General features: G+C 41.9%; 1 protein-coding gene across 4 annotated transcripts in view; it reads left to right on the top strand.

Annotated features, from left to right (window-relative positions):
- LOC106566491 (GRIP1-associated protein 1) overlaps positions 1 to 22,847 on the top strand; it is an 85,740-nt gene extending 62,893 nt beyond the window's left edge. For all 4 annotated transcript variants that reach the window (XM_014134569.3, XM_045692969.2, XM_045692968.2 and 1 more), the window contains 2 exons: positions 9,598 to 9,782; positions 13,327 to 22,847. In XM_014134569.3, the coding sequence (XP_013990044.3) occupies positions 9,598 to 9,782; positions 13,327 to 13,404 (263 nt within the window). In that variant the 3' untranslated portion in view covers positions 13,405 to 22,847. The remainder of the gene's footprint in view (positions 1 to 9,597; positions 9,783 to 13,326) is intronic.
- The last annotated feature ends 1,661 nt before the right edge of the window (positions 22,848 to 24,508 follow it).

Raw genomic sequence — 24,508 nt, 5'->3', positions numbered from 1 at the left:
CTATCAATCACATTCATCTATCTACTCCCCCTGTCTGCCTCCGTCTCGATCTGTCTTGACTTGAGCTTTTTGCTAGTGAAGTGCAACGTTGTATCAAATCATCACTTGGTCCGGCCGCACTAGTGAACTGAGCAGTATGTCCTTCGCCTCCGACTCATTAAAGTAGAAATCCTCATCCAAATCCAGGTTAGTGATCGGTGTTCTGATGTCCAGAAGCTCTTTTAGGTCAAAGGAAATGATTGTGAAAACATTTTGTACAAAAAATATCAGCGCAAAAAACAGTTGGTAAGGAGCACGTAAAACGTCTGTTATTCCCTCCAGCGCTATTCTTTAGCGATGGATAGAGAGAGAGTTACACCCTCAGATTAGACACACATTTTTTAAAACCAATCCAATTTTGATAAACTTGCATATCTATTAGTTGAAATACCACAGTGTGCCATCACAGCAGCAAGATGCGTGACCTGTTGCCACAATAAAAGGGCAACCAGTGGAGAACAAACACCACTGTAAATACAACCTATATTTATCAGTCTATTTATTCTCCCTTTGCACAAATGTTACAAATAGCCATAATATAAAATTTGAAATGTCTCTATTCTTTTTAAACTTTTGTGAGTGTAATGTTTACTGTTCATTTCTGATTTGTTTATTTCACTTTTGTTTTTATCTATTCCACTTGCTTTGGCAATGTAGACATGTTTCCCATGCCAATAATGCCCTTTGAATTGAATTGAGAGAGATGGAGCGAGAGAGAGAGAGAGCGAGAGAGAGATGGAGTGTACTAGGGATTGTGGGAGTTGGTTAATGGGGCAGTCAGTCAGGTCTGCGCTGCAGTCATGTGTGGACAGGGAGTTTATTCGTAGACTAGATTCCTCTCCTTGCTAAGTGCTCTTCCCTGCTAGAGAAGTTTTATACTGCTGCAGTCTGTAACCCCCTCGTCTTGTACACCACTGCTGCAGCTGCGTGACGTAGGCCACTGCCTAACCTTTTCATCCAACACTGTTTGTTCTGCTTGGACAACTCCAGAAACGCCCAACCTTCTAGAATGAAGCCGCCTACAGGTCGATGTTTTATTGGATGTGATAAAGGACAGTATGCGCTATCAATTTGGGAAGCGTGTTGATTATTGCATCCTTTCTTTTTACAAAGCCTCATTTCTATTCTCTGAACCTGTTAATGGAAACATTGTCATGGGATTGCTCCACACAGAAAGTCATTTTTAAGAATGAAGTTGTTATAAGTGAACATTGTATAGATCTGCTCTCTTGTAGAGGAATGATTTATCAATGGAAATGACATGTGCAATGTAGTGCGTCCATAACAAGAAATGACACATACAGTGCCTTCAGAAAGTATTCATACCCCTTGACATATTCCACATTTTGCAGTGTTCACCCATCTACACACTATACCCCATAATGACAAAGTGAAAACATGTTTTAAGAAATGTTTGTAAATGTATTGAAAAGGAAATACAGAAGTATCTAATTTACTTAAGTATTCACACCCCTGAGTCAATACTTTGTAGAATCACCTTTGGCAGTGATTACAGATGTGAGTATTTCTGGGTAAGTCTCTAAGAGCTTTTCACACCTGGATTGTGCAAAATTTGCTCATTATTATTTGTTTAATTCTTCAATCTCTGTCAAATTGGTTGTTGATCTTTGCTAGACAACCATTTTCAGGTCTTGCCAAATATTTTCAAGTAGATTTAAGACAACACTGTAACTCGGCCACTCAGGAACATTCACTGTCTTCTTGGTAATCAACTCCAGTGTAGATTTGGCCTTGTGTTTTAGGTTATTGTCCTGCAGAAAGGTTTATTAATCTCCCAAAGTCTGATGGAAAGGAGAGTGATTTGTTTTAGTGCCTTGTTGCAAACAGGATGCATGTTTTGGAATAATTTTTGTTCTGTACAGTCTTCCTTCTTTTCACTATGTCTATTAGGTTAGTATTGTGGAGTAACTACAATGTTGTTGATCCATCCTCAGTTTTACCCATCTACCAATAGGTGCCCTTCTTTGACAGGCATTGGAAAACCGTTGTGGTTTTGATTGAATCTGTGTTTTAAATTCACTGCTCGCCTGAGGGACCTTACAGATCATTGTATGTGTGGGGTACAGAGATGAGTTAGTCGTTCAAAAATCTTGTTAAAAACTATTATTGGACACAGAGTGAGTCCGTGACTTGTTAAATTGTCCTCCTGAACTTATTTCGGTTTGCCATAACAAAGGGGTTGAATATTTATTGACTCAAGACAGTTCAGCTTTTAATTTTTTATTAATTTGTATAATTTTGAAAAGCATAATTCCCTTTTGACATCATGGGGTATTGTGTGAAGGCCAGTGACAAAATGTTTAATTCAGGCTTTAACACAACACATTTAGGAAAAATTCAAGTGGTGTGGATACTTTCTGAAGACACTGTACACTTTCAACACTTTCATTGTTTCTATAGATCTAGCCTGTATACCTCCTGGCAGTGTTTCCACTTAGCCCACTCTCATCCTGTGGGAGTTGAGAGCAGGCTGGGCTGCAGTTAGTTGTAGTGCCTCTGGGGTGTCAGGCAGCCATGGCTCACTGTGTTGCTTCAGCAGTTCAGTAGCACCAGGACCACTGAGACTAGTAACATGACTGTTCGGCCATTTTGGCATCTCAGTGCACTTCTGCAGAAAACCTCTCTTATGATTCCAGAAAATACAAATTCTTACCTATTAGAGAGATCTTTGTGGTTTTATCAATGTTTTGTAGGAATCTAACCTTACCAGAGCAAAGTAGAATAACAGTGTTAGATGATTCTGAACAGGAGGTATCATTAGTTAAAGGAAGGTGAGAATGTCTATCTTCCATCTCTGTTCCAAGCCGGGCTTACAGCATCAGTGAGTCTGTGTTGCAGATGTTGTCACTTTGTGTTATGTCAGTCTGCTCTGCATTTTGCTCCAGAGTGGCGCAGCGGTCTAAGGCACTGCATCTCAGTGCTAGAGGCGTCACTACATTGCAACCGTCAGGGATTGGGAGTCCCATAGGGCGGCGCACAATTGGCCCAGCGTCGTCCGGGTTAGGGTTTGGCCGGGGTAGACCATCGTTGTAAATAAGAATTTGTTCTCAACTGACTTGCCTAGTTAAATAAAAGAATCATATCTGAGTCAACCTAGTATCCCCGCACTAGTACTACAAGGAAAGATGGGATTGGCGATAAAGTACATCTAGGCTATATTCAAGTATAGCTTTTTGATGTCTTCCTATTGTATTTATTTTCCTATTAAGTACATTTCTTACTAGAATCACATGAAGATGAGGGTGACTTATTAAAGTCAAGAGCGCAACATTTTTGTACTGTATTATAGCAATAAAAGGCAGTCTACCTGTGGTGTTTACTGTCAGTCTTCACTGGTGACAAAAATGTCAAGCATAGCCTGGAACAATAAAAGCAAAGCAATCCCACCAAAGGTTGGCTGTACTTCAGGATTTTGGCAGTGAGGCCCTTTTTCTACTTCTTCAGAGTCAGATGAACTCATTGATACCATTTCTATATCTCTGCGTGCAGTTTGAAGGATGTTGCTAACTAGCATTTTTTCTTTTTCTTTTTTTTAACTTTATTTAACCAGGCAAGTCAGGTAGAACAAATTGTTATTTACAATGACGGCGTACCGGGGAACAGTGGGTTAACTGCCTCGTTCAGGGGCAGAACGACAGATTTATACCTTGTCAGCTCGGGGATTCAATCTAGCAACTTTTCGGTTACTGGCCCAACGCTCTAACTACTAGGCTACCTGCTGCCCCAAAGCATTAGCATTAGCATTAGCTCAATGACTGGAAGTATATAAAACTGCTAGCATGCTAGTAGATACCATAGACTTCTAGTCATTGCGCTAAGCATCGGCTGGCAAAACTTCCTTTTAACTTACTTCCTACTGGATGCAGAGACATACAAATGTTATCCATGAGTTCATCTGACTCAGGGGAAGTAGATAAAGGGCTTCATTGCCAAAATCCCAAAGTATCCCTTTAAAGTGTTGGAACAAATGTCTCCATTAACAATGTGTTGTCACTTACTCTGCTGAGCAGCTTTTTCTTGTTAAGATAGCCCTTCCTTTATCAGCTACAGTATTCAAACACAATATTGATTTGTCACTGGAAACACAGTGAACTAAAATGAACCTTTTCTAAAATATTAAATACACATTTCCAAAGTGTCACACATGAATTGCATGCACACACACACACACACACACACACACACACACACATATTCAGTCTAGAGAAAGTTAACCTAGCATCTCCTCAGTGGGCTTGATGTTTTAAGTGTCAGATTGTGAAAGGTGATCTTGATTGGATGTGCCTGTCTCGACTGAGAGACGTGTCTCAGCATTAGGCTGACAGAGTACCCTTTACAACGCTGGCAGCCGACGCTATTCAGACGATCCCTGCTCTTGACCCGTGTTGAACCCCACTTAACAGTGTGACAGTTCAGCAGGGAGCTGACTTCATGGCCAGCGGAGCACTGTGCGCCCTTCAAGAGGGGGACCTTGTGTCTACAAGGAGCTGACAATGTCACCAACTCCCCCAATAGAAAACATGTCCTCAATTAATCATGCCATAAGCTTGTCCAGTTACAATATCACTGACGGCTGTCATGATCTTTAAGTAAAGCCTACTGCGTTTAGGGTTACAGCTGCTGTGACTAGGGCTGTGGCAACTGTGCATGTCCTTATCCAATTCAGAGGTGCATATTGAAGATATTGGAAGAACTGTCCACATTTACTTTTCGTCAGCCAACAAGATGAGCAGGCCTAACCAACAGCAAAAGCACTAGCCTGTGTCAATCTACTATCCCCCACAGTGAAAAAGTTGACCTATTCTGTGTGAGAAATCAATATTCCAAACATAGTCTGGGACAGTTGTGGGATGCTATAGATCCCAAATGAATACCACTAGCATCAAAAAACCTTTTTTATGCAATGTGGCTGACACAACAGATCAGAACGTTTAGGTTAAACTATTAGGCTATTTCTTCACATTATAAGAGCAGCAATGCACACATGGTAGTAGGATATAAGCGTGAATGTTCCATTATCAAAATTGACCACAAATGCAATTATGCATGAAATGCTTTTATTATAAAGGTGCATTTTTATGGTGAAAATTGTCTTCCCCAAACTTGAAACTCACACGCTGCTAATATATGCCAGTTAGGCTCTACACCCCTTGTAAAGCAGATTAATGTGCTTAATTTTAAGAAGTTATTTGGCCACTTTAGTTGCGATACAAACCTTATTGAGAGAGCCAAGCCAATGGGTCCGTAGCCTCAACCCCTCAGCACGCACACCAATTGATTAATGAACTGCTGAATGTCAATTTTTTTTCTCTCTTGCTTTTTCTCTTGCGCTTTTCAGTATTGTCTTATCTCTGATAGCTAATGCTTAGAGAAGATCTTATGTCAAGTGTTGTGGTTGCAGGTTCACTTGGCACATCTAAAGCCTTCTTTTGGGGTATTGCTATAGGCCACCAAGTGCTAACAGTCAGTATCTAAATAAGATATGTGAAATGCTTGATAGTGTATGTGATGTAAACAGAGAGGTCTACTTTCTTGGGGACCTGAATATTGACTGGTTTTCATCAAGCTGTCCGCTCAAGAGGAAGCTTCTTACTGTAACCAGTTCTTGTAATCTGGTTCAGGTTATTAATCAACCTACCAGGGTGTTTACAAACAGATCATCCACATGTATCGATCACATTTTTACTAATACTGTAGAACTTGTTTAAAAGCTGTATCCGTACCCATTAGATGTAGTGATCACAATATAGTGGCAATATCCAGGAAAGCAACATTTCCAACCGCTGGGCCTAAAATAGTGTATAATAGATCATACAAAAGATTTTGCTGTGACTCTTATGTGGATGATGTTAAAAATATTTGTTAGTCTGATGTGATTAATGAGGAGCATCCAGACACTTCACTTGATGAATTTATGAAATTGCTTCTTCCAATTATTGATAAACATGCACCTGTTAAGAAACTGACTGTTAGAACTGTCAAGGCTCCATGGATCGATGAGGAATTGAAAAACTGTATGGTTGAAAGAGATGTGGCTAATAAGTCTGGCTGCACATCTGACTGGCGGACTTACTGCAAATTGAGAAAGTATGTGACTAAACTCAACAAAAATGAAGAAACTGTATTATGATATAAAGAATGATGGAGAAAAAAAACAAAAAAACTTTGGTGTACTTTAAATGAAATTATGGGCAAGAAGACATTCAACTCCATCTTTCATCGAATCAGATGGCTTATTCATCACAAAACCATTTGATGTTGCCAATTACAAGTGATATTGTCACCCATCAGACTATTCTTGATTTAATCTTGTCTTTACATCTACTAAATAATATATGTGACATTTGTTTTGATTTAGAATGGACCATTATCATGCACCTGTATGGAAACAGGGTCAGCAGGAAAAATACATGTCATCTATGCACTTAAATAGCTAATGGAGGACACTTTTCCCCGTGGTTTATTTTCATGCCGGCCAGGTAGGCTATACTCCTGTTGTAAATATAAGCAATGTGCTTAATATTAGGAAAGGGGAGAAATAAATATAGTAGGCCTAGCCTATAGAAAGATGATGGGATCCTGTTTTTAATAGAGGCCATCACTCTGTTTTCTCCCAAAATTGCATAGCCTACAGAAATGTTGCGCAACATGAGCTCATGGGCTCTCATGAAGTGTTTGATTAGATTTTCAAACACATTTGCATTGATGTCAGAGTGATTAGAGGGACAATAGAGTGCTGATTATCAGGCAGTTAGCCAGTTTGGTAGGCTACTAATGACCATCAGCAGTATCAGAGCTTGGAGAAGACTAAATACCGTGACTAAACAGTCATGTGGAGTTTGACTGCCTTCATGACTCGTGACCACCAGTGTGGAGGCAATATGGTCAACACGACAGCCCTAGCTATGACAATACCAGTATCGCAATATTTTTAAAACATAAAGCAGACCTCTTTGGTCCTTTTTTAAAAACCTAATGTATGTCAAATATTGTGTGCTATAGCTTGGAAATGAATACATGTGACTGGATGACAACATGTTTCCAATACTAGGGCTGTTCTCCTAAAGAAGTTAAATCCGCTTTGTGTTTTGTTTCCTTGCCACGGTACTAACAAGTATCGCGGTACTGGTATCGTCCCGGCCTTGAACAGTTTCTCAAATTTGATGTTTCATTACATAGCTACATTTCACTCCTTTATACAACTTAAACTTCCAGAAACACTTTCGATTGACCCTATAATGCATTATAAATACGTACAGTTGAAGTTGGAAGTTTACATACACTTAGGTTGGAGTCATTAAAACTTGTTTTTCAACCACTCCACAAATTTCTTGTTAACAAACTATAGTTTTGGCAAGTCGGTTTGGACATCTACTTTGTGCATGACACAAGTAATTTTTCCAACAATTGTTTACAGACAGATCATTTCACTTAAAATTCACTGTATCATAATTCCAGTGGGTCAGAAGATTAAATGTATTTGGCTAAGGTGTATGTAAACTTCTGACTTCATCTGTAGGTCCTAGTTTAAAGGAACCGTAAAATCATACACTACATGACCAAAAGTAGGCCTGGCTCGCAGTCTGCGTTTCAATTCATCCCAAAGGGGTTTGATGGGGTTGAGGTCAGGGCTTTGTGCAGGCCAGTCAAGTTCTTCCATACCAATCGCGACAATTAATTTCTGTGTCGACCTCGTTTTGTGCACAGGGGCATTGTCATGCTGAAACAGGAAAGGGCCTTCCCCAAACTGTTGCCACAACGTTGGAATTACATTATTATCTAGAATGGCATTGTATCCTGTAGCGTTGAGATTTCCCTTCACTGGAAGTAAGGGACCTAGCCGAACCATGAAAAACAGCCCCAGACCATTATTCCTCCTCCACCAAACTTTACATTTAGGACTATGCATTCGGGGAGGTAGCGTTCTCCTGGCATCCGCAAAACCCAGTTTCGTCCAGCAAGATCATGAAGCGTGTCATCACTCCAGAGAACGTGTTTCCACTGCTTCAGAGTACAATGGTGGCGAGCTTTACACCACCAGCTGATGCTTGGCATTGCGCATGGTTATCTTAGGCTTGGTGCGGCTGCTCGGCCATCGAAACCCATTTCATGAAGCTCTCGATTAACAGTTATTGTGCTGACGTTGCTTCCAGAGGCAGTTTGGAACTTGGTAGTGAGTGTTGCAACCAAGGACAGACGATTTTTACGCGCTACGTGCTTCAGCACTCGCCATTCCCGTTCTGTGAGCTTGTGTGTTCTACCACTTTGCGGCTGAGCTGTTGTTCCTAGACGTTTCCACTTCACAAGAACAGCACTTACAGTTGACCGGGGCAGCTCTAGCAGAGCATAAATTTGACCAACTGACTAGCTGGAAAGATGGCATGCTATGATGGTGCCACGTTGAAAGTCACTGAGCTCTTCAGTAAGGCCATTCTACTGCCAATGTTTGTCTATGGAGATTGCATGGCTGTGTGCTCGATTTTATACACCTGACAGCAACGGCTGTGGCTGAAATATCCGGATCCAGCAATTTGAAAGGGTGTCCACATACTTTTGTATTTACAGTGTATGTGTTTTAAGTCTAGCATGGGTATGCTAGAAGACCTAAACACATTATCACACAGGACGTTCACTATTTTTTTCTCAACTGTCATTGTTTGGCAACAGATCTATATCTGCCTTGTAGAGCATCTCTAGTGTTGTCTTTTCAAATGGTATCGGACGTGAGGAACAATATCTCATTAGTCAGACAGATAACTGCTCAGCCCCTTTAGTAACTGTTGAAGGGTTTAAAGTACCTAACCAGGGATCTCCAGCAGGGCATACTCCTCCCAGAATAGACTGACTAGAATCAACTTACAGACCATATGGTAATGAACCTGCTGCATGAAGTTATCAAGTTATTTGATGTAGGCTAATGGATGGGTGATACTGCTGCATGAAGTTATCAAGTTATTTGATGTAGGCTAATGGATGGGTGATACTGCTGCATGAAGTTATCAAGTTATTTGATGTAGGCTAATGGATGGGTGATACTGCTGCATAAATGTATCAAGTTATTTGATGTAGGCTAATGGATGGGTGATACTGCTGCATAAAGTTATCAAGTTATTTGATGTAGGCTAATGGATGGGTGATACTGCTGCATAACGTTATCAAGTTATTTGATGTAGGCTAATGGATGGGTGATACTGCTGCATAAAGGTATTTGATGTAGGCTAATGGATGGGTGATACTGCTGCATAAATGTATCAAGTTATTTGATGTAGGCTAATGGATGGGTGATACTGCTGCATAAAGTTATCAAGTTATTTGATGTAGGCTAATGGATGGGTGATACTGCTGCATTTGAAACATTGATCTCAACATGTACTACAACTGATTCACATTGAATGAATTGCATGTCTTGTTAAATATAACAATGTTCATTATCACTGACAAATTAAATGTACATTAGAAACAACTGCTGGCTCTAGTTCAATGAAGCATGGCTGTGAATTGTCCCTTTGAGTAACGTGTACCTTCTCTCCCCTGCAGCACATGGTACACATGGTGTGACGGCGGTGGGCCATCACGTGGGCCAGGTGGGGGGACATGGTCATGGCTTGGGCTCTGTGCTCAGGGACCTGGTGAAGCCTGGGGACGAGAACCTGCGGGAGATGAACAAGAAGCTGCAGAACATGCTGGAGGAACAGCTGACCAAGAACATGCATCTGCAGAAGGTAGGCCACACTACAGGAGGTGGGCCACACTACAGGAGGTAGGCCACACTACAGGAGGTGGGCCACACTACAGGAGGTGGGCCACACTACAGGAGGTGGGCCACACTACAGGAGGTGGGCCACACTACAGGAGGTGGGCCACACTACAGGAGGTGGGCCACACTACAGGAGGTGGGCCACACTACAGGAGGTGGGCCACACTACAGGAGGTGGGCCACACTACAGGAGGTGGGCCACACTACAGGAGGTGGGCCACACTACAGGAGGTGGGCCACACTACAGGAGGTGGGCCACACTACAGGAGGTGGGCCACACTACAGGAGGTGGGCCACACTACAGGAGGTGGGCCACACTACAGGAGGTGGGCCACACTACAGGAGGTGGGCCACACTACAGGAGGTACACAGCAGTGGAAAAACTATTTGCCTCCTTTCTGATTTTCTCTATTGTTGCATATTTTTGATACTGAATGTTTTCAGATCTTCAACCAAAACCTAATATTATATAAAGGGAACCTGAGTTTACAAATAACAACAAAAAACATTTTGAAACTGAATGCAGCAATACAATGATCCAAAACATGAAAATGGTTAAAAAGCAACAAATTTGAAGTTTTCGAATAGCCTAGTCAAAGTCCAGACCTAATCCCAATTGAGATGTTGTGGCAGCACTTGAAACAAGCAGTTCATGCTTGAAAACCCACAAATGTCACAAAGTTAAAGCAGTTCTTCATGCAAGAGTGGGCCAAAATTCCTCCACAGTGATGTGACAGACTGATCAACAACTGCAAAAAGCATTAGCGGAAGGTTGCACAACCAGTTATTGAGTGTAACGGGGTAATTACTTTTTCACACAGGGGAATTGAGTGTTACATAACTTTGTTAATTAAAGAAATAAAATAAGTATACTTTTTTTTTGTTATTTGTAAAAGGTAGGTTCCGGTTGAAGACCTGAAAAACATTTAGTATTAAAAATATGCAAACATTTTGAAATCAGAAAAGGAGCAAATACTTTTTCACGGCACTGTAGGCCACACTGCAGAAGGTAGGCGGGCCACACTGCAGAAGGTAGGCGGGCCACACTGCAGAAGGTAGGCGGGCCACACTGCAGAAGGTAGGCGGGCCACACTGCAGAAGGTAGGCGGGCCACACTGCAGAAGGTAGGCGGGCCACACTGCAGAAGGTAGGCGGGCCACACTGCAGAAGGTAGGCGGGCCACACTGCAGAAGGTAGGCGGGCCACACTGCAGAAGGTAGGCGGGCCACACTGCAGAAGGTAGGCGGGCCACACTGCAGAAGAGTTGATGTGTGGGGATCTATACCGAGGGCCAAATGTGTGACTCTGGGAGATGTGTGTAGTCAGCCAGTGTGACTGTGTAGGTGGCATGCCTGCCTGCCTGCTGTCATCCAGCCCTGAGACTAGCGCACCATAGAGGTTATTATTCATCACAGGCCAAGGCGTTGGCGCGCCGCCTTAATGTTCAAATGGGTTTCTACGCAGGAATAGAAATGGGTCTCCTCCAAGCAAAGTATGGTGGTGCAGTCTTTTGTTTGATTGGATTACAGTGTGGTGTTTCCATCATCATGCAGATTATTAACCCCGGGACATGAACCTATCAAATTTCTCCTGGCTTTTTGGGGAACTGTGCTGAACTAATCGGTGATGGGGGTGGTAACTGACCCTGTTTATTGTTGCATCAATGATACACACACAGTATAAATATCAACAGAGAACTGTGTGTGTGTGTGCTGGTTAGTTACAATGAGGGATGTAGTCGGTCTTGGAGACAGTCTAGGTTCTTGGCTGTGTGGTGTGTAGGAGTGCTGCGTGCCCACGGGGAGTTGTAGGTTACACAAACAACCGGCTTTAACCTTGGCTTGAAAGACATCTGAGAAATTTGGGACAGGGCTTGCCGGCACTCTGGCTCTGCTAACTTTCTAGATAACTTAGAATAGCTGTCAGTGTGTCAATAAAAATCAATCAAGTCTGATATTCGGTTGTAGTCGTCTGGATCTTTGATTTACAGACAGCCAATGATCCCCTTTGATGTTCTCCATTGTAAATATGATCATTTAAGCATGATAAATATTCTGGGAATGTCGTCACACATTTGTTTTCTGTAGATGGGAGCTCAATTACAGTTCCCCAAAAATGTGGCTGGTTGTGGAAGAAGCAGCTGCTGGCTCATACATAAGCAGCCCAACACTGGAGGCTGGTTGTGGAAGAAGCGGCTGCTGGCTCTTACGTAAGCAGCCCAACACTGGAGGCTGGTTGTGGAAGAAGCGGCTGCTGGCTCTTACGTAAGCAGCCCAACACTGGAGGCTGGTTGTGGAAGAAGCGGCTGCTGGCTCTTACGTAAGTAGCCCAACACTGGAGGCTGGTTGTGGAAGAAGCGGCTGCTGGCTCATACATAAGCAGCCCAACGCTGGTGGCTGGTTGTGGAAGAAGCGGCTGCTGGCTCATACGTAAGCAGCCCAACGCTGGTGGCTGGTTGTGGAAGAAGCGGCTGCTGGCTCATACATAAGCAGCCCAACGCTGGTGGCTGGTTGTGGAAGAAGCGGCTGCTGGCTCATACGTAAGCAGCCCAACGCTGGTGGCTGGTTGTGGAAGAAGCGGCTGCTGGCTCATACGTAAGCAGCCCAACGCTGGTGGCTGGTTGTGGAAGAAGCGGCTGCAGGCTCATACATAAGCAGCCCAACGCTGGTGGCTGGTTGTGCCCGACTTGTTAACAGCAACGTAACGGTTTGCTTTTATCCAAATTAAATGAGAAAATCCTGATCTGATTAAACACTTATGAGAGAATGCTGTAGGGGAGAGCAACCATGTAGAGCCACCCTCATTCCTCTCCTCTTCCACCTCACCGTCCCTCTCTCACCGTCCCTCCTTCCCCGTCCCACCCTCCTTCCTCATCCCTCCCTCACCGCTGCTACCAAGTAGCCTTTCAGCCATGGGCTCCTAATCGTGTGCTGGAGCATGAAGAAGACGTGTCGCGGCTCACAAAGTGCAGAATGACAAAGGATGCTGTGACGATTTCGCTCGATACTGGTGAACCTGCAGGTGGGCAGGCAGGTTGCCCCCCCCCCCCCCCCTCTCTGGATTTTGTGGGCAGCGGCAAGTCATGAATATTCAGTGCCTGTTGGAGCCACCAGCCCAGAAACAAACAGCCCTGTTAATATTTGATGGCTCTTGCTTTAGAGTGAGCACACAGAGGAAGGGACATTGGCTTTTTTTCTGGTAGGAGATTGCAGCTGAACCTGGGTCTGTCTGCTAAATGGTTCCCCTGCACCCTGGCAGGAGGATATGTTGATTTGGTTGATATTATATAGTCTCCATGCTACAATTGTCAATGTTACAGTTGTTTCCCAACACCTTGCATTAACTCTCTGATGTTTGGTGTTTCAGCAGCTACAGTACATCAGAATGATAGAGGATGCATGATGAAAGGGTTTTGTTTTGGATATGAAAATGCCAGAAATGAGCAGAGGTTTTGGTTTGCTACCCAGCTTTGTGGTATTAAAATAGCAATTTATGTTTGTCTTTTTTAGGACCTTGAACTTCTGTCTCAGGAGATTGTCCGTTTAAGTAAAGACTCAAGTCCTGGAGCTGGCTCAGCTACGGGCTAAAAGACTGGAACAAGTCCCTCTCTGCACTCTCTCATCACCTGTTTCTGTGGCCAACAAGAGGACATTACCTAACTGACTGACTGAACCTCTGGCTGGGAACACAGATGAAAGGAGAGGGATAGAGGGGGGTAGGAAGGGGTTAGTTCTCGTGAAACTGCTTTACTACTGAATGTACTTACTGTAACATGTCTTGGTTCTTTCTGTGGTATTGTGACCTGACTTCTGTCTGTCTGCACTCTCTGCCTCCCCACTCTGGTGTGATCTGAAGAATGGCAGAATTCAACAATGTCAGGATGCCAGGACACAGTGCTTTACTGGTTCACGACTTCAAGAGATGATTTAATGTTGCGAATAACAAGAGATATTCTGCTTACTCATACAGATGCTTAAGCTTTTGTTTTGCCTGTACTCGTATTCATTCCTTTATACTTTCAACTCAACAACTCTTGTTTTTGTTTGTATAAATCCTGTATATATGAATATGAAAAATCAACTGTAGTAATTTAACTGTTCTCAGAGTAATAAGTATTGTATATGAGCCAAAATGATTGTAAAAGATTTATGTCCGTCATACATTCTAGATGCTGAAATGTCAAGTTTGAGTATCCTAAAGCCAGTAGTAAAAAAACAAAAACCTCAATAACATGCATAGTATTGAGGACTGGACCAAACCACCACTGTTTCTTGGGGAATGGACAAAACCACTCCTATCTCTGGGGCGCTGGACCAAACCACCCCTGTGTCCACTCACTGGATTAGATCTCTGTGCTCGTTTCCTTTTAATCTGCACCAGGCACCAGTCCCGTGACTGCAGCAGAAGCACGGAGAAGGCCTTGGCAGCTCAGCATCTGGTGTCAACATGAATATAATGTCCAACTCCAGAAACTGGCTGGATGCCTGATTTGTGGCCTGCTTTCAAAATGTCACTTTGGCTACTTTCTCTATCCCCAATTAAGACTCCAGGTGTGGTTAGAGTTGCAGGTTTAATTCTGGCTTAACTCCACTTTGATATTTTGTGAAAATATTAGATTCCAAATAAATGAGGAAGCAGAGGATTCTCTGTGATGAGAAGATGAATTTTGATAACTCATCTCCCCCTGGCTGAGGTCTAACAACAGTGTGAGTTGTTTGAGTTAAACTCTTCCTTCACTCTGGCAAAGCTCATCAGTGTGCTCTCTGAGTTCAACATGGACAGGAAACTCATCACCAATATTTATTATCTGGCATCAATACCTGGCCATTACTGTGTGTCAGAAGAACTGGCCCCATGCCCTGTAGGGATGGCCAGGATGAGGGAAACATGGATCATGTGCCTCCTATTTACATTTACATTTAAGTCATTTAGCAGACGCTCTTATCCAGAGCGACTTACAAATTGGTGCATTCACCTTATGATATCCAGTGGAACAACCACTTTACAATAGTGCATCTAAATCTTTTAAGGGGGGGGGGGGGGGTTAGAAGGATTACTTTATCCTATCCCAGGTATTCCTTAAAGAGGTGGGGTTTCAGGTGTCTCCGGAAGGTGGTGATTGACTCCGCTGTCCTGGCGTCGTGAGGGAGCTTGTTCCACCATTGGGGTGCCAGAGCAGCGAACAGTTTTGACTGGGCTGAGCGGGAACTGTGCTTCCTCCTCTATTTCACCTGTCTTTGACTCACTTAGCAAATGTCTTATTTTAAATGACTTCTCAACATGACTGAACAGCAGTAGCTGGGCAGATCAGGTCGTATAACACAGTGTGGTCTAACACAGAGTGCATACCTACCTGTGTTAGCCTTTTATACTTTGAGACGTGTTTCCCTTATCTGAGAATGTATGCACTTCAGGCCTCCGTGAACACTTGTTTAGGAACGAACTGATAGGTCATTGGAAGCCCCCCCCCCCCCCCAAGAATGTCTTCTCTTATGTACAAGTAAGGCTGGTCGATATATCAAATGAATATGATATATTCAAATATATTTTTTGGCGCGATGTTTCAAATGCCTGTATCACAAGAATCTAGGTTATTTTATTTAAATTTTTATGAGCGTTTGATGTATTTTTGGTCTCTTCTCACTCCAGACACCAAGCCCCTCCCCCTCCACTCACAACAAAGATGCAAGATAACTTGTTCATCTCTTACCCTTTACAGACAGACTACGGTATGTTGCTTGTTAAAAAAAAAAATCTGGTAATGTTTTTTTAGAGCCAAATTCATACAGTCCAATTTTTGCCACGTTCTTGCCGGGATAAGCCTTTTATACCTCCCGTGCACATGCCGGCAAGATTAGGAGTTTTTGGCAGGTCCTAAGATACATAAGACTAATAAAATATGTTTTCAAAAGCATACAATGGCATATTTTGAGTTGAAATTATGTTACTGGTCTGTGCAGCCTATATTCTAAATGGCTACACCATGCACATGAAACCAATAGTGATTTTGTTCCTTAAACAGACAAGACACACTTACTAGGCTACCCTGATCAGTCAACACACATATACAGTATTTTAGAATAGGCTAAGAATATCATTAAATATAACAGTATAAAATACAATTCATTTTTTCCCCAAACAATTTGCATCACATCGTGTGGATCTGCTGTCATCTAAAAAAAAAAAGGTGATATTTTGTAAGGAGAGGCCAAGGTAAGCACATGCTTTTATTTTAATCCACGTTTCATCTCTTTCCTACCCTCACTCTGCTTTGTTAGGGAGCAAGCATAGGGTCTTACTCTCAATGCATCTTCATCGTGATACCAATAGAAAATAATACCAATCTATATTTCCTTTATTTTTTGTATTTAAAAAAAAACTACCCCTTTTTGTCCCCAATTTCGTGATTCAATTGGTAGTTACAGTCTTGTCTCATCGCTGCAACTCCCGTACGGACTCGGGAGAGGTGAAGGTCGAGAGCCATGGTCCTCCGAAACACAACCCAACCACTGCTTCTTGACACAACGTCTGCTTAACCCAGAAGCCAGCCACGCCAATGTGTCGGGGGAAACACCGTACACCTGGCGACCGTGTCAGCGTGCATGCGCCCAGCCTGCCACAGGAGTCACTAGAGGGCGATGGGACAAGCACATCCCTGCCGGCCAAACCCTCCCCTAACCCGGACTATGCTGGGCCAATTGTGTGCCGCCCCATGGGTCTCGCCGCCTGGACTCGAACCAGGATCTCTAGTTGCTCAGTTAGCAACTGCGATGCAGTGCCTTAGACCACTGCGCCACTCGGGAGGCAATCTATATTTTCAAAAGCTTGTTAGTCTCGTGTTTTATATTTCACAACCTCCGCAGGCTTTTGAGGTTGCCGATTCTCGATCAAGCAAAATAATGTATTTTCGTCAGTCAGTGATATTTATTCCCACAGTAAATGTCCTGTGTGGCTCAGTTGGTAGAGCATGGTGCCTGTAACGGCATGGTTGTGGGTTTGATTCCCACGGGGGACCAGTACGGAAAAATGTTTTTAAAAATCTAGAGAGATCGTGTATGTCGCTCTGCAAAAAGTTTGCGGGATGCTAAAGTTTGCAGAAAAACATCTTTTGAAAGGTGTATTTGACAACAAGCCATCTGTGGTACTGTGTTGTGTGACAAAACTGCACAGTTTAGAGTGGCTTTTTATTGTCTCCAGCACAAGTTGCACCGGTGTAATAATCATGCTTCTTGGATTAATTGTCTTGGCAAAGGAGAAATGCTCACCAACAGGGATGTAAACAAATTTGTGGCCAAAATTTGAGAGAAATATGTTTTTGGTGCGTATGAACATTTTTGGGGATCTTTTATTTCTGCTCATGAAACATGGGGCCAACACTTTACATGTTGAGTTTATATTTTTGTTCAGTAAATAAAGATTAGCTGGCTACTCACTAGCACGTGGGCTTGTGCTTGAGAGATTGTTTATGAGACCTGTGTTCATTTTCTGTAATGCCTGCTACAAGAAGTTGGTCATTGGTGGATGTGATTTGTTCTGGTTAAATATGTGTCCAAAAAATTCTCCCAAAACATGTTAATTGACAGACATGAAAGCCAGGTCAGTGATTATTGCAAAAATGCTGGTTAAACTATTAGTGGGTTTTATGGTTGTGGAAGGCTTATATTTAGCCTAGGTATAATTTTTAAAGCCCTGAATTCATTAGATTATTCCAGACTTTTTGAAATGGAGTGTATTGACATTTAATTGTGCAGCAACGCTTATTTAGAAAAAATGTTTTTAAAAATCTAGAGAGATCGTGAATCGCCCATAAATTAGGAAAAAAATAGATGATTTTTAGGCCATATTGCCCAGCCCTATAATACAAGGCTTATCGCATATCTGTCTGAAATCAAGAAGGATATACAGTAATTGTATGTCATTAGTTCATTTGTCATTTAACATTTTAAAATTCTGAATTTATTTATACCTGTAATCTATTTGTAATGCTAACATTAATTTTATACAGTAAAATACCCCTACATAGGCATGTTCAGAAGATGTGTTCAGGAACATTCTTTAAACGCCCAGTCACCCATTGAAGACATTTCAATAGATTAAAGATTGTGTGCTTTATTTAAATAGTCTTGTCCACTTATACATTTACTTTAAGTGTTTGAACTGCCAAACTCGGCTGCAGCAAAGTCCTCATAAATAATAACAGTACTCAACAGCTTGCCCAGTGGACTATTCATTTCTTTAAGATTAATGTATTTATCAACTGTCAATAAAAATGTCTAAAATGTATTCCATGTTTCATCCCTTTTGGTGATTTTCTAATTTCAGAATGAAACAGCAATTTATTTTCGTACCTGTAGAGAACACAAGGTTGACCTGAAACGATCTAGTTATCTGAGGTACAGCATGTCTCCCTGCCATATAGCTTAGCACCTCAGTTCAAACACCTGCAGTGTTCATATTGCAGACTAACATGCTGAATCAGACACGTGAGACTGAGGCCTAGATTCAAAACTGAGCGCGGAAGATTTCATATTTAAATACAATGTTCCCGCGGTTGTGGAGACTGCAGTCACGCTAAACACTGCATACGGTATGTCGGCTCAATCGGAAATTCCCTTTTATTTTCAATCGGTCTATAATGGGGATCTTAGGCGCTCCGAGTTGAATCTAGCCCATAGTTCTTGAAGCTAGCTGATTTTTTGTTTTGTTTTTGCATATCTCATATTTTCTCTCCTATGCCTTCAGTCAGACAATGGCAACTACTATTATTCATGCGTAATGAACAAAAATATGAACGCAACATGTAAAGTGTTGGTCCCATGTTTCATGACTTGAAATAAGATCCAAGAAATGTTCCATAAAAGCTTATTTCTCTCAAATTTTGTGCAGAAATTTGTTTACATCCCTGCGAAGATAATCCATCCACCTGACAGGTGTGGCATATGAAGAAGCTGATTAAACAGCACGATCATTACACAGGTGCACCTTGTGCTGGGGACAATAAAAGGCCACTCTAAAATGTGCAGTTTTGTCACAAAACACAGATGTTTCAAGTTGAGTGAGCATGCAATTGGCATGAGAATTTGGCAGTATGTCCAATCGGCCTCACAACCACGCCAGCCCAGGACCTCTGTTATACCCCTTAAAGGGGGAAATATATAAATAAATCACACAGATGAAGCTTCTGCTTCAAGTCACTTGTAATGAGTCGTTTCATGTAAAATCAACCATTAGGTAGAAATAGTGCTTTAGATAACATTCACATTTCCCAAAAGTTTTCCATTGTTCCTTTTCACCCATACACACAGGAGCTGTGCGCGGTCTCTCTCGGGCATGCTCTGATCATGAAGCAACCTCGTGCCAGTGAGTTACCTTCTAACAAGCCAGCTAGCAAAACGGCTAATTTCAAAGTGGTCTAGACATACAAATAACACATTTGAATGTTTTAAACACGTTTGCTGCTGACTTAATAACACAGTAACATTCTGACATTAACAAATACATTCAAAATTGCATTCATACCTAAAATGGGGAAATATAGAAATAAATCACAGAGATTTGGCTTCAAGTCACTTGTAATGAGTGAGCTGGGAAGCCCTGTGCGCCCCTATAGGAAGTCCTAGGTATAACCTATCAAACTCAGATCAGACATCAATAGAGCGCACAGATCGTATAATGAACATTAAGATAAATAAACAGCATATTACTTACTGGTACACATTATGATTCTGTAATATTATTTTTGTTATTATTAAGGCACTTTAAATTCTATCATAACAGCACATCCGGCTTCTTCACCTGCGGGATCGTCTGCGACCAGCCACCTGGAAAGCTGATGAAACTCTGGGTTTGCGCAATCGAAGAATTTCTGCACAAACAGTCAGAAACCGTCTCAGGGAAGCTCATCTGCGTGCTTGTCATCCTAACCAGGGTCCTGACTGCAGTTCGGCGTCATCACCAACTTCAGCGGGCAAATGCTCGCCTTCGATGGCCACTGGCACACTGGAAAAGTGTGCCCTTCACAACTGTACCGGGCAGATGGCAGACAGCATGTATGGCATCGTGTGGGCAAGCGGTTTGCTGATGTCAACCATTGTGAACAGTGTCCCATGGTGGGGTTATTGTATGGGCAGGCATAAGCTACGGACAACGAACACAATTGCATTTTATCGATGGCAGTTTGAATGCACAGAGATACCATGACGAGATCCTGTGGCCCGTTGTTGTTCCATTCATCCACCGACATCACCTGATGTTTCAGCATGATAATGCACGGCCCCATGTCACAATGATCTGTACACAATTCCTGGAAGCTGAAAATGTCCCAGTTCTTCTATGGCCTGCATACTCACCAGACATGTCACCCATTCAGCAAGCTTGGGATGCTCTTGATCGACGTGTACAACAGAGTGTTCCGGTTCCCGGCAATATCCAGCAACTTCGCACAGCCGTTGAAGAGTGGGACGACATTCCACAGGCCACCATCAACAGCCTGATCAACTCTATGTGAAGGAGATGTGTCACACCAGATACCGACTGGTTTTCTGATCCACGCCCCTACCTTTTTTCCCAGTCATGTGAAATCCATAGATTAGGGCCTAATTCATTTATTTCAATTGACTGCTTTCCTTATATGAACTGTAACCTGGGGTGAAAGTAAGGCGAGATGGTCAGGTACTGCCGTACGGGTAAAACGTGAGCCTGTCACACAACATGCCCCAAAAACTATATGCGATTACATCATTATTTAACATTATTGCATGTAAGCAGCATGAAGATTTTGCGAATTGACAGAAAACCGGGTGGTATACACTCCAAATTGCGTTGTGTTTAAGGAGAACACTTCCATTTTGTCAAGGCGGAGATGAGTGGCCGAGACCAAGGTGCGCTTGGACAACAGTGGATGCATCAATTCAGGCTACAAGTATAGGCCTAATGACAATCACAGAATGTCAGTACAATACATGTAGGTGTTTTATAACCGATGTCTCTTTCCATTCATCAAATTGCGCATGCACAGTGCACTGTTGGGGCTCGGATGCTGAAATAATTTAGTGAGTGAACAAATGTGCATGGGGAACCTACCAACAGAGGCGCCTTTTGTTAAGTGATTGTTTGACAATCGGATGGTAACATTGTGACTGGTTGTTTATGCCACATTAAAAAGCATAGGCGGCTGTCTATAAGGCTAGGGGAAGCTTTCCCTGAAGTAAAATGAATTGAATTGACAAAATTATATAGCCTAATTTGCTTACTCCTGTCCATACAGAAATTATTACAAATCATAAAAGGTAAACTACTACACCAGAAAGCATGATTTGGCCACAGAGGATTATTAGCGTCTTAAAATAAATAAATAAACTGTGGATTGTTTTAAATCGCATAGCCTACAGTCGGAAGGGGTCGCAATTTGACCAGCGCGCGCTGCAAATAACAAATAGATGATTGTTAAGTTGCGACTGTCAGTGAAAAGCAGAGAGACCCAGCTAGGCATATCGCAATATTTAAAAATACAATCGCGGAAAAACTGTTTGGAAAATAAATAGCAATTGCTGTAAAGAGATGACAATGAAAATACTCCAATCTGTCTTTTAGTTAGCCTAGCACAATTCTTAACTTAATTAAGCGAACAGTAGCCTATCTTATTGGCATCAGCCGAGAACGTGCCATGTCCCCGGTGAGTGTGCATATTCACTGTTTTTATCATTCGGTCAGTGCCACTTTTTTGTTTGTTTTTGAACAATAATTTCCTCCTCCAGGTAAGATGGATGTCATATTGTATTTGTCTTCCTTTTTCTTAGGCCGATTATATGGATCAGACAACATAGTTTTTATTGATCTGTTTGTCAGTGTCAGCAGTGAGGGCTACCCTGTCATTTTTGTAGTATAAAATAAATGCGTGCTCGGTATCGGTAAGAAATTACATCTACTTTTACCCCTGACTGTAATTCAGTAAAATCTTTGAAATTGTTGCGTTTATATTTTTGTAAAGTGTATTTATTGAGCGCTGATAATTATATTCTTCAGAGGCTCACTTTTGGCAATTGCCCTCATAGGTGCATGCGATTTAATTCACTCCTCTGGGTCTGAGGTTGAGACCAATCTTATGGTATACACTATGGATGCAGGAAGAGAGCCAGAAGAAAGTTAGCAGCACTGAAGTAGGTGAGATTGAAGATTAACATAGAGGTGAACCGAGGACATTATTCATAACTAAATAAAAATGAAACGCAAAGAATGGGTAGTTGTACTAATCTCATAAAAATAGAGATGTATTGCATACCCAGGTGACATAATGGATGCTGTACTTGTTAGAGAACTGTTTGGCCTTAAAAGGGGGATAAAGCAATGCACCCAAACATACGCTACTCTAAAATAGAACCAGGAAGTGCAAGCGATGTTGAGTTCTTCACTGACCTCCAAACAAATCTCGAAATCATGTATAATTCATAGATTTGCTTAAAGCTGAAGTAGACATCTGGCCTGCGAACACATGTGTAGCACATATGTCTTTAAGCGTTGTGAGATGGAATAAATTGTTAGCAGTGTGCCTGATTTGTTAAGCGTGTGCACTGGATTTAGTGATGATTGACAGACAGGCTTGTGAAGCAACCCAAGCTTTGCCCACCTTGCAAGGTTCCCCGGTGACTTGCAAACAGACTAGCTAGTTTTGTCGCCAATCACTGTTCGGGTTACAAATTGAGTGCCAGTTTAAGTAATGGGATTTGAGACCGAGAATAAATACATGTAAAGTTGATGTGTTGTGTAGCCACCATTAGGATATAGATGTTTTTTTAGAATATGTAATATACTGTTTTATTGATGTCATATTCTCTAAAGTGCATATGTTTTGTTACACTAATTGCTTTTCTTGTATTTTATGTCCCCCTGGAAAATGAAGTATCGAAAGGTGAAGACAAGTTTTATTGAGCTAATTTAGAAAAGATAGACTCAATTTGGTGGTTGGGGTTAATTGTAGTGTCATGGTACCAACCTTTCTAATCTGTTTTTAATTAAACACAATTCACTGCGGCGTCTCGCTCTTGACTCTCATAATTGGACTGACGTGGGCATACAGTGGTGGTTCAACAGTAGAATGAAGTGTTCCTCCTGAGCGTTGAATTATTCAGTTAATATACCTTCATGTTGACCTCAGGGCTACTTCTGAACCTGTGTTGTTCTCTGTTCACCCAATAGTGAGTAATTCCATGAAATGGTATTGAGTATTAGATCAGCCTTTCTCAAACCCAGGTCTGTGGACCGGCGCTGGTCTGTGGAGGAATGCCTGTTGGTCTGCGGCATATCCCTCATGTAAAAGTCCTACTCCACTGAATGATTAGTTCATAGAACCACAGTTACGTTAGTAACCTCCGATGTCCGCTTGGTGGGTGACAGAGCGGTATCTGTTTTCTTCCTACGAATGTCACTCTAACTTTAGCTGTCAGCTATTAACAATTCCTGAGAGCTATGACTCCCATGAACACGTGTGTGTCTTATGTTTCCCTCTACAACGCTCACAAGCCGCACAGGACAAGCTAGAAAGGGCTGTTAGAAAATCGCATTTTCTACACACACACACACAATAATTACATGATGATTGTTTTCCTGAACTTCCCAATACTTTCTGATGCATTTCAGTCACTACAAAACATAATTCCTTCAAATTGAAATTTGGCCTACCTGATTTGACATATCTTTGTATGTTATTTTAATTTGTTTCTGATACCCCGAGGTGATCCTAAAATAGCTAATCAAATTGTTTGATGGTCCATGTTATTACTATCTTAAGCAATTCTGTGTTAGGATAGTCTATCATAGAGAAACGCATAGAAAAAATGTGTATTTTGAATAAAAAAGCGATTGTCAATTTTTTTTACACAAGCTCTCCCACGGAAGAAGGCCATGCCTTGCCAGTCCCTGGCACAAAAAAAGTTTGAGAAACTGCTTTATGCTTCCATTTCAAGATGAAGGTGCCAACTGGTGTTACTGTGTTTGAATTCAATACTTAGATTTAAAAAAGGTTAAAAAAATCTATGAATAGGATGTATAAAGTAGTGCCATGCAGACAACACAGTCTGTTTTGTCAGTGTATTATGTGATTCTCGTCTATCCTCACAGCCTCCCTTTTGAAAAGAATGTAACAGCAAACAACATTGCACAAAAAAGCTGTCCTCCTGTCATCTCAGCAACACATTTATCGGGCCAGTTAGGGCTGTAGTTGCCAACTGTAAATGAGCAGTTACGTTTTGAATAGCCTCCCAGCACAAACGGCTGACCCTCCCCTCCAGCCCACAACCCATACATTTACATTTTAGTCATTTAGCAGACGCTCTTATCCAGAGCGACTTACAGTAGTGAATGCATACATTTCATTCCCAATTTTTTCCCCGTACAAAATAAAAGCAGAACATTGCAGCTTATCAACAAGATGGGAGAATCCACAAGGAATATAAAGTAAGACATGTTGATATCCCAACACGTGTTGATACTTAAACTAAATACCTGTCATCTCTGTGATGGTAAGATTGACTATACCATCATATGCAGTACATGGTACAAAATTCAGCTTTCCACGGTTAAATAAATATATGTACTGTATATATACAGTACAAGTCAAAGTTTTGGGCATCTACTCATTCAAGGGTTTTTCTTTACTTGTATTATTTTCTACATTGTAGAATAATAGTGAAGACA

The sequence above is a fragment of the Salmo salar genome, chromosome 13 (assembly GCF_965601325.2).
Source record: "Salmo salar chromosome 13, fSalSal1, whole genome shotgun sequence".
NCBI lineage: Eukaryota > Metazoa > Chordata > Actinopteri > Salmoniformes > Salmonidae > Salmo > Salmo salar.
This window is presented reverse-complemented; position numbering and strand designations above follow the sequence as displayed.